Genomic DNA, 14,597 nt, shown 5'->3' on the forward strand with positions numbered 1-14,597 from the left:
GGATTTACACATTGAATATTAAGTCCAATCTGGTATAAAGTGACACAGACGTAATTTAATTCACAATTCAGAATCGGTCGGTGCTGATATTTAAGCCCTTTTATATTAAAGCGTTGTTTTGTATTGTGTTTGTAATCGTTCGTTGTAGCCTTTGCCGAAAGAGCACAACAGACAACAACGGTAAAATCTACAAAGTCAAACCAATTCAAGTTGAAATACTAGCATATTAAGCATAACCTAAACTTCAAGATTGCACATCAATGATTTTGACTTCCCAAATAAAAATACGGTTTTTACCCTCATCGAAATATTCTTGGGAAGAACTTTGTGATAGGTTTGCGGAACGTCAACACGCATTGGATGATCTTAAAGTTTTATTTCGTAATTAAAAAAGTCAATTTAAATTTAGGTTGATTTTTTGCACTTTTTGTTGCAAGTTAATAAATGTAAGGTAATTTCACACTCGTCGTTTAAAGGCTTATTGGCGTAATATTGCATGATATTATTTCCATTCACTTGCTTGTTCTACTGAAGTGTATAAAAACCGCCAAAGCAAACCGCACGTACAGAGTAGAAATACTCGCGTAGGTAGTTTACTCTCGTCGTTGCGACTTAACAATACAATGAATTGTCGCCCGTCAAATCAACTTGGTTACCGGATAAGCTTTGTTACGTTGATAATGGATCAATCGCAGCTATTGTCAATTTCCGCGTGGTTTTGATCACGTGACTCGCCGAGCTATTGTGCAAAGTCGGAGAAACTTGTGTTTTCAATTGTTGCGCTATACGAGTTGTGGTTGAAACAATTCTACTTTGCCATAACGTTGAACGTAGAATTTCGGAGTAAAAAGAGTTTTGGAATGTTGTACAAGTTTTGTGCCTTGAAAAAACATCGATAAAATAATGTTTGACGCCTTTTGTTCAGTGTATTTTGGTAGATCATTCGGAATTTGTCAGAATGGCACTATGGCACTGAATTCTTGTAAACCAGTGGTTCTTAACCTTTTTCCTTGCTGCACCACTTTTAAATCACCAACCAATTTTCGCACCCTCTTCTGTTATTGCTCAAATAACAAAACCATTGTAATTCAATTTTTATACAAGCATCCTCGCATCCCCTACGAACAGTTCTCGCACCACTTGGGGGTGCGTGCACCTCTGGTTAAGAACCCCTGTTGTAACGTTGAAATACACAAATTGAAACATAAATTACTCGTTGAAGGCCTAAATGCTAAACAACACCAACTTTACATTGTAGTTGTTTTATTCAAATGTTGAGTTGCCTAGTTTAGAGTTTTGCCGTTTAATTACATAAACTTGTGACAACTTATTTATGTTGTAATTGTGACAGATGTTGATGTGGATCGACCTGACGAGAAGTCAATTATGACGTACGTGGCTCAGTTCGTCAAACAATATGGAACTGTTGGAGAGGAAGGTCACGAAACTCCTCAGGTAAGTTTTTTTGGACATGAATCAATATTACTTCTGGATTGTGACAAATAGCCCAGTATATGTCATATTCAAATCAGTTGTTTCATTTCATTTCAAGCCCAAGTTAGTGTTTGGTGTTCACAAAAACTTATTGCTACAAAATTAATACATGACTCCCAGCTTGACTAACAAAAAAGCTCAAGGATTGTTACAAAACTTTACCAATCAAAACTTGTTAGAAAAACGGGGAAAATATGTACAAAAGCACAAGTCAAACTGGTTTAAATCTGTCGGGGAAGGCACTCTTATTATTTTGACTTTCGGGGAAGGCAGTCTTATTGTTTTGGGTCAGAAAATTTTAAGGATTGTTACAACTCTTTAACAACTGTAACCTAGTAGAAAAACAGGAAAAATACGTACAGAAGCAAAATAATCAAACTGGTATGGAGAATTTGTGGGAAGCTTGTAACCAATGGTAGTTTTATTGTTTTGGGTCTGAAAGAAAGTTTTCTAGTATTATGTCTTGAAGCCTGTGTCCATGTATGCCGACACCAGGATACTGGTTTCGTTAAATTTATTATAGTTCTGTTGTGTACACTAACATCTTTGTTTTGTACCAGGTTGATGAGGACGTGATACAATACGAGGATTTGATGTCGTGGCTTTCTGATGCCGACTCGACTTTACGTGACGTTCACAGGAAGCACAAATACCGTCAACAAGATTATCTTCATCATCGAAGTTTTAAAACAGAGCTTGAACACAAAAAGGATCTGGTATGTTACAAATCATGTGAACCCTAAGTAAACGCACTTGGCCATAAAAGCTGTAAAACAACACTGTTTGTACTTTGAATTTAACGCCATGCCAAACAAAAATAGGCTTACTTAAGCAAGACCGTACAGGTGGCATTTCTTCCTTAAGATCACTGATTTAAGAAAATGCAACACAGTTTTATTTTGTTCAGGTTGTGTTGCGTCGAAATTACGTGCTTACTTTTGTTTTAGATAAAGGCGCTTCACGAGAAATGGTCGGCAGGTGGCGCTGCAAACGTTTCTGAGGAGCAAATGAACGCCATGGGAGAATTACTGCAGAAAATTGACGATATGTCAAAGGTTGGTTATTGGTTTGTGCAAAGGCACGCAGGGAGAGTGTATGTTCTTGCAGCAGTCGTAAAGGACTCCTGATTTTTAACCGTTTAGTTCAGTATTACAAACTAATTTTGGGTTTTTTTTACTTATGTTCATTTTCATCGTCCATAAACTCGTTTTTTATTTTAAACAGAAATGGCATCGTGAGTTGGACAGCGTCCTTCCCGGTCAACTCGGCGAGGTTGGAGCTTGGCTTCACAAGGCTGAAGCTGCTGTTGCTGAGGCCGAGTATGATGATGACCATAGTGATGACGAGTTAATTGCTGACATCATCAAGCAACAGTTGGACGACCATCGGGTCAGTCACTAAAACTCTTTATTTTAGTTCACGTTTGTTCACGGGTTTTTGTCATCAATAAAAGTTTACTAACTTGCCTGTGTGCATTATTTGGTTCTGTAACCTTTGGTGTTTCACACTTACCTAACTTTATAACTACTTGCTTTTAGGCGATTTTCAAGGACATGAACGGAATGGTTCAGGCGTTTCAGCGGATGAGACGTGCGCACAGGTTTTCTGGACATTCCATTCCTCTCGAACAACTCGAAGATATGTCCAACCGCTTTGCAGGTGTGTTGAAATACATGACTGTTTCAAACTACCTACCTTTAAAATTCATTAGTAACCAAGTCAAAATTTCAGCACTTACTACCGTTTCCACGCAACGAGCAGCACAACTCGAATTCGCACAAACTAAACACCGACTCCTGGCTCAGTTAAACAACGCCGATCAAATGGTGGCAGGGTGGACTGTGCGATATGGAGACAGAGAAAATGTTGATGAACTGCTTCAAAACTACGTGGTATGAATTCAAAGCGAAAAAAGAATTTTCTTTCTGTATTGGACCTGTATGTCGTATTTTCGATTACAAGTACACAATTGGTTAGAGCAGTGTTTCCCAACCTATGGGTCGCGACCTAAAGTTGGGTCGCCTGTAAATTCTGTTGGGTCGCCAGTTTTTGTGACAAACGTGAGGCAATTTTGAGGGGACCGCGAGGCGATTGAAGTAATTCTATAATCTTATTTGGCGTCAGTTTGTGCCACTAAATAAGTTTAAATCAAAGTAGAATTGAGAATCGACTGTCTTCATTGCTAAACAATGGCCTTTATTGAATGACAACTATAATAAATGCAATTGTTCGCGCACAATCGTAAGGTTTTCGTCCTGTTTGTGATGTCACATGCTGTCTTTGGATGATTGTTATGCGCCTGGCTAAAATCCTGCAATCAACTTTTGTTTTTATGAAATACACATTTAGGCTTAAGGACCGCGAGCCCTCGAAATAATGGCAAGGGGACCGTTTAGAAAAAAATATGAAAAAGTTTGGGAACCACTGGGTTAGAGCATGCTTAGCATTGTGCCAAACCCTATATGTTTTGGCGGTCATTCGAAGTTTTATTTTCCTGCTTCATTTCTTCGCATGTAAACTGCTTAATAACCGCTAAAAAGGTATTTAGTGAACATTTTTCAAAACCGTATTTGTTTTGTTTTAGTTAAACACCCATTCCGATTAAACACGTTTTAGGTTGTAAAATTGACATTGCGCGACTGTGTGTTCACAATCTCCACTGCTTAGGATTTAGCTAATAATTTTATTTCATGTATTTCCAGGACAACGTCGAAAAGCGTCGTGTGGTTGACCGATTAGAATTTGCCGCTTCTAAGGCGCGTAAGGATGGTGACGCTTATCTTCTTTGTGACGAAACAATGTCTGACGTCGGCAGAGAGGCTGTACGAAAATTTCTTTCCGACAAGGAGGAACAGGTACAAAAATTATCAAATTTCCAAATCAATCAATTTTATTTCAATGATTTGTGTTTAGTTGTATTCACTATTACCTTATTCACTTGTTTTAATTGCATAACGCCTTCAGACAAAAGCTGTGTGTTCCGAGATCTTAGAAGCACGAAAACAACTGGAAGAGGCAGCGGAGAAATGGAGGGAATATGAAGAAAGTAAAGAGAGTTTTCAACCGTGGCTGTTGAAAGCAGAAAGTGTTCTTCTTGCTCCGGAACAGGAAAGAATTGTAAGTCGTTCACCTCATACAAAGTTCTCTGTAACGAATTATGTCCCATGTTATTGAAAAACGTGAACCAAGCGAATAATGTTTGGACATACATTTGTGTTTTATGCGCGTATTATTTTTAAACTCAGACATCATTTTTGCTGGCTTGTTACGGTTTTACAGAAATTATGCGAAGAAAGGTATTCGATGAAGGGTATTTAGATTTAACAGAGTATAAGAGGCCATGTATTATCGAATTAAAGGTGTGCTCTTACTAAACTGGAGTATAAAATATTGAAGCTTTTTTCTGTTTTAAAGGCATTCTTTAAGGACTGGAAACGCTGGAACGAGGTTTACAATATTATGAATGAAAGTGGAGAATATCTCGCCGAAATTTGCGACGACGAAGTAGCAGAGGCGATCGACCATGATATGGATGTACTTGCATCACCTGCATCCCGGGTTCTAGAGGAGTGCGGAAAGATGATGAAAAGGGAAGAGGTTGCTAAGCGACAGGGGGATTTTGAAGCTGGAGTGGAAAGCCTCCATGAATGGCTGAATAACGTTGAAGGAGAATTAAAGCAATCTCTTCCAGCTGAATATAGCTCAATTAAGGGACATTTACAGGACTTGGAGGTAGTTGGTCGTTTTGTACTTTGATGGAATAAAGCAAATTCTCAAACTTAGGACACCAATAGGTTTTAAGAGTCTTTCAAAAAATCCTTTTTTGCAGAGGTCAACACAAATGTGTATGATCATGAAATGCTTGTTGGCATTACAACGCCAAAACACAACCTTGACCTTGCCTGTTACCAAAAACAGCCACTACATAACGTTGCAGACTAATTTATTTGAACTGTTTGTGTATTAGCCTGCAAAGCGCGCTGCCGAAAGTTAGTTTGTTAGTGTGGCACTAGCCTAAAAAGTTTGACACCATAATGTTGCATGTTTTAAAATGAACTTAATTTGGAATAATTTTGTTACACAACTGTACTAGTATTTTTGTCAATTTCAAAAATGTTTAATTTTTTACCATCAACCAAACAAGGAACACTTTAGTAAAAAATGAAAGTAATTAAGTTTTTTTTTAATAAATTGTATTTCGTGCTTAGGAAATCAATGAGGAGACGACTCGAGTTGAGGACCAGTTTAAGGATTTGAGTAAAATCGCTCAAACTCTCGTAAAAGACACACCTGCTGAAGATGTGGATGTAATGTTGAAGACGATGACGGACGTCAAAGATCGGCTTTTGCAGGTCAGAAATTGTATCCACAACGTTAAACCATGAGCTCAACATATAAAATAGTTACCTGATGTGATTTACAATTCTCCTGCATGATTCTGAACAGCTGTTTTGTTGTTGTGACACAAGCGCATTTTACCTGTGATATGTATTTTATATTAGTGTTAGTAGCAAGTTTCTTTCCTCAGTACGAAATTTCATTTTACATCATTCATGATGTTATGTTACCGTCTGATTGACTTACAATATTTCCCGCCCTAATCCTGCTATCCGATTTGGCGATTTTTTTTTATTCTTCTTGTTTTGTACTGCTCAGGTGGTCAGGTATGCCCATTATTAGTCACATGAAATTTTTATCATGTGAAACTGGTTTTGCCGTTTGTATTCCTGGATGAATTCTGTGTTAAAAGTTTAAAAGCAAATCCCTTTTGGCCAACTGTGTGATCAGTCTCATTGAGTTGAAAGCAAATGTATTATAATGTTTTCAGGTTCGTCGCACTGTCACCAAACACTCCAACAATTACGGCGACATGCTGGAGCCTGTTCAGACGGTTGATGTTGATCTTGAATCACTCAACGATTGGTTGGATGAAGCCGATCGCCTGCTGACGTCATACGCCAACCCAGAGACCGACGTGGAATCCCAATTCCAATCACACCAAGTTAGTTTTAAGCTGCTAATAAGTCTTTCTGTTTTGTTGGACAATGTTTGCGAAAAAATAAACATGTATTATATTTTTAGTTACTAACGTTTCTATGTTGTGCAGAAATTCTTTGCTGGCACTGACCAACAACTGCAAAAGCTTGGTCGGATAAGCACAAACCTTGCTCGCATCCGAAAACTTAGTACCCCAGGTGCGATATCTTGTATTTAGTCCACTTTTAATCAAAATTTATTCGTTTGACTTTTTGTCGTAACTCGCATTGCACGTTTAAGAAAAATGAACGTTACGAACAATGATATTTGTTTTTAGGTCTTGCTGTTGACGAAGTCCAGGACAAGATAACTGAGTCGACTGCTCGTCTGCAGTTGGCCGCTAAGCAGGCTGCTGAATGGAAACCAAAACTAAAAACCGGAACTGAAGCGTTGCGTAGATACCGGGCGACCTTGGGCGCTATGCAACGGTGGATGGAGAAGTCGGATGGGGTTATGGACGAGGAAAGGTCAACTAAAGAGCGACTTACAGTTCATCAGGTACATTTTGTACATGTTCAACCTTAAAAAGTTTAGAAGCAATGTATTTTGTAAGGATCTTTGAGAGAGAGTTTAAGGTAATACTCAATTTGTTGCCAATCGAGAATCGTTTCCTTCTATCGTTGCTTGCTTTATTGTTTGATTTAAGTCATGTTTTATATAGAGTAGGTTTCTGTTGAACTCTCTATTTTTCACATTACCTTACTTAATACCTTGCAGTGACGTTTGAAACCCAGCATTGTGTTTTTGTTAGGAATTTTTCTCGGACTTGGAACAGACGCCGATCACGGGATTTCTTCAGGCCAGCGATCAATTGCGCAAAGTGCAGACGTCACAGGTCGAACGCGCATCAGTTTATGACGTCACCAAGCAGATGCAGCAGCAGTATCAGGCGATCTTGAAAAAAGCGTCGACCAAATTAAAGCAACTAAAGTGAGTAGGATTTCGAAGTATATTTCTGTTAAACTTGGGCTTACTTATAATTTCTAAGTAAACTCCATGTGAGCACATTTGTACTCCTCACTTTAGAACAAAACGTGCAAATTAACCTTATTTGTTGCTGGTGAACATTCTAACTAGCTATCGATTGAAATTCAGTCACGATAAATTAGCAAAAACAACTGATAGACATTAGCTGAAACTTTGGCAAAAATAATGTATATTAGCACTTAGCAGATATATTTACCTAATATGTACAGTGTTTTGATTTTGCGTTTAAATACTTGCCATCTATGCCTAGGTACAATGAGGCAGAAGAGGAATTTTCAAGTTTACTGAATGAATGTCGAGAAAGGTTGGCGGACGAGGAAAAACGGTTAAATAACAAATCAATATCACCTGAAGAGCTGGTGGAAGAACACAAGGTAATAAGGCAATGGCAATCGGCCATAGATACGAAATCTCTCCAAACACTTCAGGTAAAAGCACAAAGTTGTCATCAGTTCTCACGTTTACATAAAACAGAAACCAAATATGAATGCTCACAGAAAAAATGTTTCGTCCAATTTAAAGCAAAAACGGTATTTTTAATCTAAAGTGCTACAATAATCTCGAATTTGTAGAACTGTGCTGTTCTTGTAATGGAGTTAATATATAAGTTTCAACTTTCTTCGTTTTAGATTCAACTACAGGCTCCTCTTGACCGACTCAGTGAACTTCTTCAGCAGTTGGAAGAATTGGGCACGAACCTCTCTAGTGATGATGCTGACCACCAGGTGGTGCCGTTAAGCGAGCTGAGAGAAGAATACGAGAGCTTACTAGCGACAGAAGAGAGAACGCACAAGTAAATACACCACATTTTTTTGCCTTTTGCTGGTTCACCCTCCTGACATAATAAGATGTTATCATAGCTAAGCAATACCTTTATATGTTCTGGAGGCCTGGCCGATTATTATGAGTAATATGACTTGAACAAGATTTTGGGCGGGAACTTGGCCGAATAGCCTGGCGCGCCTGACCCATATACAAAACCTGATCGGGATTCGTCCCCGGGAGTGTCCTGCGGGTTCGAACCCCGTGAACGACAAAGGGCAATTTTCAGTTCTCGGACTGTCGCCTGATTGTCGAAAAATACAATAAAAAAACAAAACAAGATTGTCATTACAAAAAACAAAAATCTTAAAAAACACTTTTTAGAACGGACAGTGCTGTTTTATTTTGTTTGCTGCTTTGAGTGAAATCAAATTGTCATGTAAAATTGTCATGTGTTTTCCAAAGTGGTTTTCTTACGTTTTTAATGCTTCACATTTAATATTATCGTGGACTTTCTAAACTCTAACAACTTTTTAGCAAACTTACACAAGTACCCGAGAAACAACGTGAGTTCCAGCTTACTCTGGCAAAGGTACAGGACTGGGTAAAAGACGCCGAAGATATTATTGAAGTCATTCACAAACCCATGGACGCTGATCCCGTTCGTTTCAAGGTCGGTAGTCAACAAATTTCTTGTGTGTTTTACAAAATGTATACGATACAAATTTGTTGCTTACTAAAATTTAATCTTTGTATAATCTGCTCACACAAGTCATGTAAAAAAGGAAAAACAACAAGGTTTACGTATGACATCCAAAGAGCTAATGACAGTTATGTATATTAATGGACACTATAGTTATGGACAAAATGCTATTTTAAATGTGCCGATTGGTTGTTCATGCTTTTCATGTCTAGCGTACATAAAAATCGTTTTGATTTTTCGAAGCTTTTAATGTTCTAGTCTTAATGTAAAATTACTTGGTTTTCAGGAAATGACAGATAAGTTCGGTGACGTCACGCGGGGAAAAGAAGAGCACTTGGACGCCCTCGAGTGGCTGAGTTCAACTCTTAATCATCTGGCAAAGTATCTTCCTGAAGAAGAAATCGAAAAAGACTTGGTATTAGGAAATTTTTGTACTAATAAAATATAAGCGTACCCTTTTTTGCTGGAATGTTCTGGTAATGATATGTGTACTTTTTCAATTTTTTGCTAATGTTTTACCGAAAAACTGTAACTATCTTCACACAGGAATCGTTAAAAGCTTGGAACGCAAGCAGTTTGTCGATTATCAACGCGTTTGACGTTACGGAACGACGACTTGCGGCAGCAGAAAGATGTCACAAGTACAGGGATGACATACAGGTATGTTATGTGTTATATATTAAACTTATAAAAAGCTTCGCACAGACGAACTAAAAGTTTTAACATTTTTGTAAAACCCAGGTTTAATACAGAACAACCGTCAAAGCGTTTTACAACAAGATCCGCACGTATTGTTATTTTTGCCGCTGCATTGCTGTTAGTATATGAATGGGTCTTTATATACATATAAATGGGTTTGCTAACCAATCAATTAGGCATATTTTTCCTTAAATACCTACTATAAATGTGCTTCTGTAAGCAACGAGTCAATGTACACAATATGTGCATGTACATTCGTGTAAAAATATCGCGAAATTTAACAGTTTAATTTCAGTCTAGATTTTTTATTCCATGCCCCTTCCCAGACCTTATACGCTTGTGTAGTGACTTATTTCTGTTGTGTGATGAACGTATTTTCCTGTTGTACTTTAGGAAACAAAAAATCTTATTGAGGAAGAAATAAAATCCCTGGAAAGTTTCAGCCAACAAGCCGAAAGTGCCACAATCGATTCTGAACAAGAAGCAAAGCAACTGTACGAAGCTTGTCAGGTGTGTGTACAGTCAACAAATGATGCAGTACGTTTTTAAGTATTGTAGATTTTTCTTTGGAACACTATATACATATCCTAACACTATATACATATCCTATACATATACGCCGTTTTCGGTTCTATTCCACAACAAGCTATTTTTTACAATAAATGCTCAGAAAAAAGTAAAAAATGTGCATCAACCATATAAAAAGCGAAATAGATTTCTCGATAGCTCTACTTTACTGCTGCCAATGCTTATACGATGTGTCATGTCCTTTAAGTCAAAAATTTTCCCTAAAAAAAGTTCTTTCTTGTGCAATGTATATGTAGTCACAGATCATTGTGATAACAACGCAGCATGGCAAATTTTTTTTAAGTATCTTTAGCATCTCGAAACTTTCAAAGGGCCTTTCCGTTAATCCGCACCTTTTGACAAACCGGCGCACGTTCTGCTATTAGCCCTATCGGATAGCCGCTCAACTAAGCGTCGCAATGTCGATGACCCTTGCCAAGGGTCCTGAAAATATCGGTAAACAAACACTAGAGCCCCGGACTCGGCTGTCACATTGCCAGGCTAGTAGTGTGTATTCTAAGCGCAAAACCGCATCAACTTCTAGCCCTACTTAATCTTGTCCTCAATGGCCCACTCGTATTTTTGGCCCCGAACGTGGACACTTTTGCCATTGCTGCTGCTAGGGCTTTAGGGGTACCCGTCTACCTCTTTGTTACTTTGAGCAGTTTGTTAGCTAAAGGCAATCGTAAAATCGTGGTTTGAAGATTAGCGTCGTGCTACAAGTGGAGTCGTATTTATTTGATATTGGCGAATTTTATATGCGACATAATGAATTTTAAAACCAACGTTACCTAGTCGGCCTTTGATTTTGTTTTACGCTTGTAGCTATGTGCTTGAGTGAATTTATGTCAAGATCAGCAGACTATTTTCTCTATTCTCTATATATATTTTTTTATTTTCTCTATTTTAGTTTGTTTAAGAAACGTATTTTGTAACTGAAAGGATGTTTGCAAATCAGCAAGTCTACGTAAGTTTTCTCAAATTCCCAATTTTGGATTGTTATCATTATTTTATTTGCCTGTAAAGTATTAATTCATTTCATAAAACTGTTGTACACCCTAGTTTCACGTTTGAAATATCGTAGACAATATGTTTGTAGCTTAGCTCAAACGTAACAGGAAAACGTAGTTGTACTTCAATACGCTGCACATCCTACCGTTTTCAAATCTCCGCAAGCCAACAACGCGAAGTCGTCTATGTGTACCCAACGTACAATGTAACCATTACAACGCCACATTGCTATTTAATACCAATCTTTTACTACAGACGGCAGTTAGCGGTCTTGAGACTCTTTACCAGAGGGTGACAACAGACGTAGGAGCTGGACAGGAGCTTCATGCTGATGAGCAAGTGCCAGCTTTTCTGTACACTGACGTTTCTAACCTGGAAATGCAGTGGGATAACTTGCAACAGGCTGCCACAGCAAAATGTGAACAGATCAAGGTATTTCATTGCGTTAGTGGCGTAGATTTTCTGGGAATGTTTGCTTTGTTGACGTTGGTATGCTTTAGTGACTTCTGTGCTTCTGTTTAAGATTGGTTTAGTAAAGTGGTAAGTGGAAAAGCTTTGAAAGCTTGATTCGGTAATTGGTTATGATTGGATATTTATCGCGAAATGTAACAGACTTGCTAGGTGTTGTGTTTTTATTCACAATTCAAAGGGATACGAAATAGTAACTATTTAATGATATACATGCTGTGTTCAAAAACTGAAAATAAGCAGCACATATATGTGTATGGAATTGATATTTAAAGCAATGTTATTTATATATTTTAGTCAACTGTCGATGCTTGGGAACAAAACGAATATCTTTGCTCGGAATTATCGGAACTCATTGCACAGACCTTACCTACATTGAATGCAAAACTACGACTTAGCAACCTCAACTCAATAAACCAAGAAATAGCGGCAAAGGCAGCTCTACGAAAACGTCTTGGATTAGGCGAGGAGGATTTAAACAAAATCAAGACCGAAGCAAAAACTTTGTCCAAGAAATGCAGTCCTGCCGGCAAGAAAGCATTAAACGACCAGATAAAAACATTGGAATCTGGCTTGTCTGAGGTTTGTAGTGTAGATTATTTGGTTTATTTGTCTTTATTTACGTTCTTGAAGAAGTTTGTCTGTAATTTATTTTTGAGTACATAGGAATAATTTTGCTAGTTTAAAATCAGCACAGTTTTTGATGATAGAAGTTATGTGGGGTTAATATGGGCGTACTAGTGATAATCAAATCTTTTGTTTAGATTCGCGAAAAAATTGATGCAAGCGTGGCGAAGGTGGAAACAATTAAACAGGAATGGATTAATTGTGACGAACAGCTGTCAGAGATTGGACAGTGGACACAGGACATTCAAATACAGGTATACTTCGAAACCTCTTTCCAAAAAACTATAATTAATTTTCTGCTATACCTTCTAAGAGCACTTTGCATGTTAATGACTGTTGCCTAAATGTAACGGAGCCGTGATTGGCAATATTTGTCAGAAATATGGTATTTGTATCAAAAAGGGCATTTTAGTAATAATTTGTCGAAATTTATATTTCTTCTTATGTTTTACCTTTTTTAAAAACCGACGCGACTGTTTCATATATCTAACACACAAGGGATTTTAGTTTTTAGTTTGTTTAGTTCATTATTTTTTGCTTAAGTTTTAAATGCTGCAACGCGATCAATGAAGTGCTGGTTAAACCAACACTTTATTAGCACTCCAGACCTCAAATCACAAAAAGCACGTTTAAAGGCACTAGCGACCAAGCACGCGGTGTAGAAAGGTGACTTTGAGATTGTAAATGCTTACATTACGATTAGAAATTCGACAGTGCAGCGCAAAGGCAAATGATCTAAAACAACAGAGCATAGAAACACGCATAAATATCAAGCTGCTATTTTGACAATTGTTTTAGAATCATTTGATTTTGTCAGTTTGGTCTTTACAAAGGCATTCCAGGGGAAAATAGTGCAAAACTTAGGGCAGTGCCAGTTGTATTTAACTTAATCTAATCATTTCATGCTTTTGGTTTTGACTTTAAATAGTGATCTGTCAGAGCGAAGAAAAACACCATCAGTGTTAATTTCGGAAAATATCTCAAATGACAATTATGTGACCACGTGGTCAGTTGGCATTTAAGGAAAGATTTGAAAGCAGGCAGATGTGTAGCAACGTAGCATATATCCATACTACAGTAGCATAGTATAATGCCGTATACTACACACAGTAAGCATCGCCTGTTTGGTAGCGTTAAGACGCCCGAACATTGGTATGTGTTTGTGGTTGGGCTTGTTGTATCCAGTCTGCGCTTGGCAAATATTGACATGAACTTCTCACATCTTTTTGTTTTGAGAGATTTCGTTAGGCAAGCCGCCAACGGACAGGTGTGTACCTAAAGGCGGTAACTTAACTAACGATTTTGGTTTCGAAATTCAAGGTTTCGGAAAAGATTGTCGCTTGTTTTTGCTCAGATTTTATACCACAATCTCACCAGACCCGTTTTACAGCGGTCTGTATATTCCCATGTTGGGCAATGCTCAAAAAATCAAAATACATAAAATATGAAATAGGACCTCCTCTACAACGTATACCATTTGTTTTAGGTTAAATTTTGACAACACCGATAAGCACTTTTTGCTAAATTCATTTTGTTATCCAGGTTTCGGAAATCGAACAGTCGCAGGAAAGCGCTGAAGTTCAATTCAGCAAAGCTCAGGAGGCGGCTGGTCTTGTTTACGGCAAAGAACAAGAACTTACGAAACTCGAAGAGCGATGTTCGGCGATAGAAGGACTGGAAAGTCCCACCACACTCGACGCTAAACTCGCTACTGTTAGAGGCAAATGGAAGCAGGTTGGTTTCAAATAACTTATTAGTTAAAAAGGTTAAGAAAGTATACAAAATCCTATGTAAATATAAAAGCTTCGAGCCAATACATGATAAACTGCAGACAGTGCACATAAAAAATAAAATTAAAATTAAATGATGGAAAAAAAGGTCATAACAACAGTCAAGCATTTTTGTTAGGCGTTGCAAAGAAAATAACGGTGAATTTAAAAATTAACCATTTTAAGGTCCAAGCCCGTGTGGAAGCGCTTGTAAGCAGCTTGGGGGAACACCTGAGCCACCAGGACAAGTTTGACGCCACCAAGCGACAAGTGGAAGAATGCTTGACTGTCGCTGAAGAGGAGTTAGATTCGCCACTGGAGGCGTGCGGAAACTCCGATGACGTCATCGAGAGGAAAAATGATCACTTGGTATGTTTGTTACGCATATCTGTCTCTAGTTTAAACCGATTTGAATACTTGATGCCAAAATGCGTTTTGTTTAATTTTCAAACTGCTGTCAGGCCACTTGATTT

The 14,597-nt window shown here is 37.9% G+C and overlaps 1 protein-coding gene across 1 annotated transcript in view; it reads left to right on the forward strand.

Annotated features, from left to right (window-relative positions):
• Positions 1–14,597, forward strand: part of LOC145234657 (nesprin-1-like) — a 226,022-nt gene that overhangs the window by 8,312 nt on the left and 203,113 nt on the right. Inside the window, exons 10-34 of the mRNA XM_080099374.1 lie at positions 1,352–1,455; positions 2,055–2,210; positions 2,442–2,549; positions 2,719–2,883; positions 3,033–3,153; positions 3,226–3,386; positions 4,197–4,349; positions 4,459–4,611; positions 4,909–5,226; positions 5,703–5,846; positions 6,323–6,496; positions 6,602–6,689; positions 6,809–7,029; positions 7,283–7,461; positions 7,769–7,892; positions 8,148–8,311; positions 8,818–8,953; positions 9,270–9,398; positions 9,530–9,643; positions 10,076–10,192; positions 11,516–11,692; positions 12,026–12,310; positions 12,493–12,609; positions 13,898–14,089; positions 14,311–14,493. Coding sequence (XP_079955500.1) covers positions 1,352–1,455; positions 2,055–2,210; positions 2,442–2,549; positions 2,719–2,883; positions 3,033–3,153; positions 3,226–3,386; positions 4,197–4,349; positions 4,459–4,611; positions 4,909–5,226; positions 5,703–5,846; positions 6,323–6,496; positions 6,602–6,689; positions 6,809–7,029; positions 7,283–7,461; positions 7,769–7,892; positions 8,148–8,311; positions 8,818–8,953; positions 9,270–9,398; positions 9,530–9,643; positions 10,076–10,192; positions 11,516–11,692; positions 12,026–12,310; positions 12,493–12,609; positions 13,898–14,089; positions 14,311–14,493 — 3,983 coding nt within the window. The remainder of the gene's footprint in view (positions 1–1,351; positions 1,456–2,054; positions 2,211–2,441; positions 2,550–2,718; positions 2,884–3,032; positions 3,154–3,225; positions 3,387–4,196; positions 4,350–4,458; positions 4,612–4,908; positions 5,227–5,702; positions 5,847–6,322; positions 6,497–6,601; positions 6,690–6,808; positions 7,030–7,282; positions 7,462–7,768; positions 7,893–8,147; positions 8,312–8,817; positions 8,954–9,269; positions 9,399–9,529; positions 9,644–10,075; positions 10,193–11,515; positions 11,693–12,025; positions 12,311–12,492; positions 12,610–13,897; positions 14,090–14,310; positions 14,494–14,597) is intronic.

Source organism: Phallusia mammillata, chromosome 1 (assembly GCF_965637545.1).
Source record: "Phallusia mammillata chromosome 1, kaPhaMamm4.hap1.1, whole genome shotgun sequence".
NCBI classification, from domain to species: Eukaryota; Metazoa; Chordata; class Ascidiacea; order Phlebobranchia; family Ascidiidae; genus Phallusia; species Phallusia mammillata.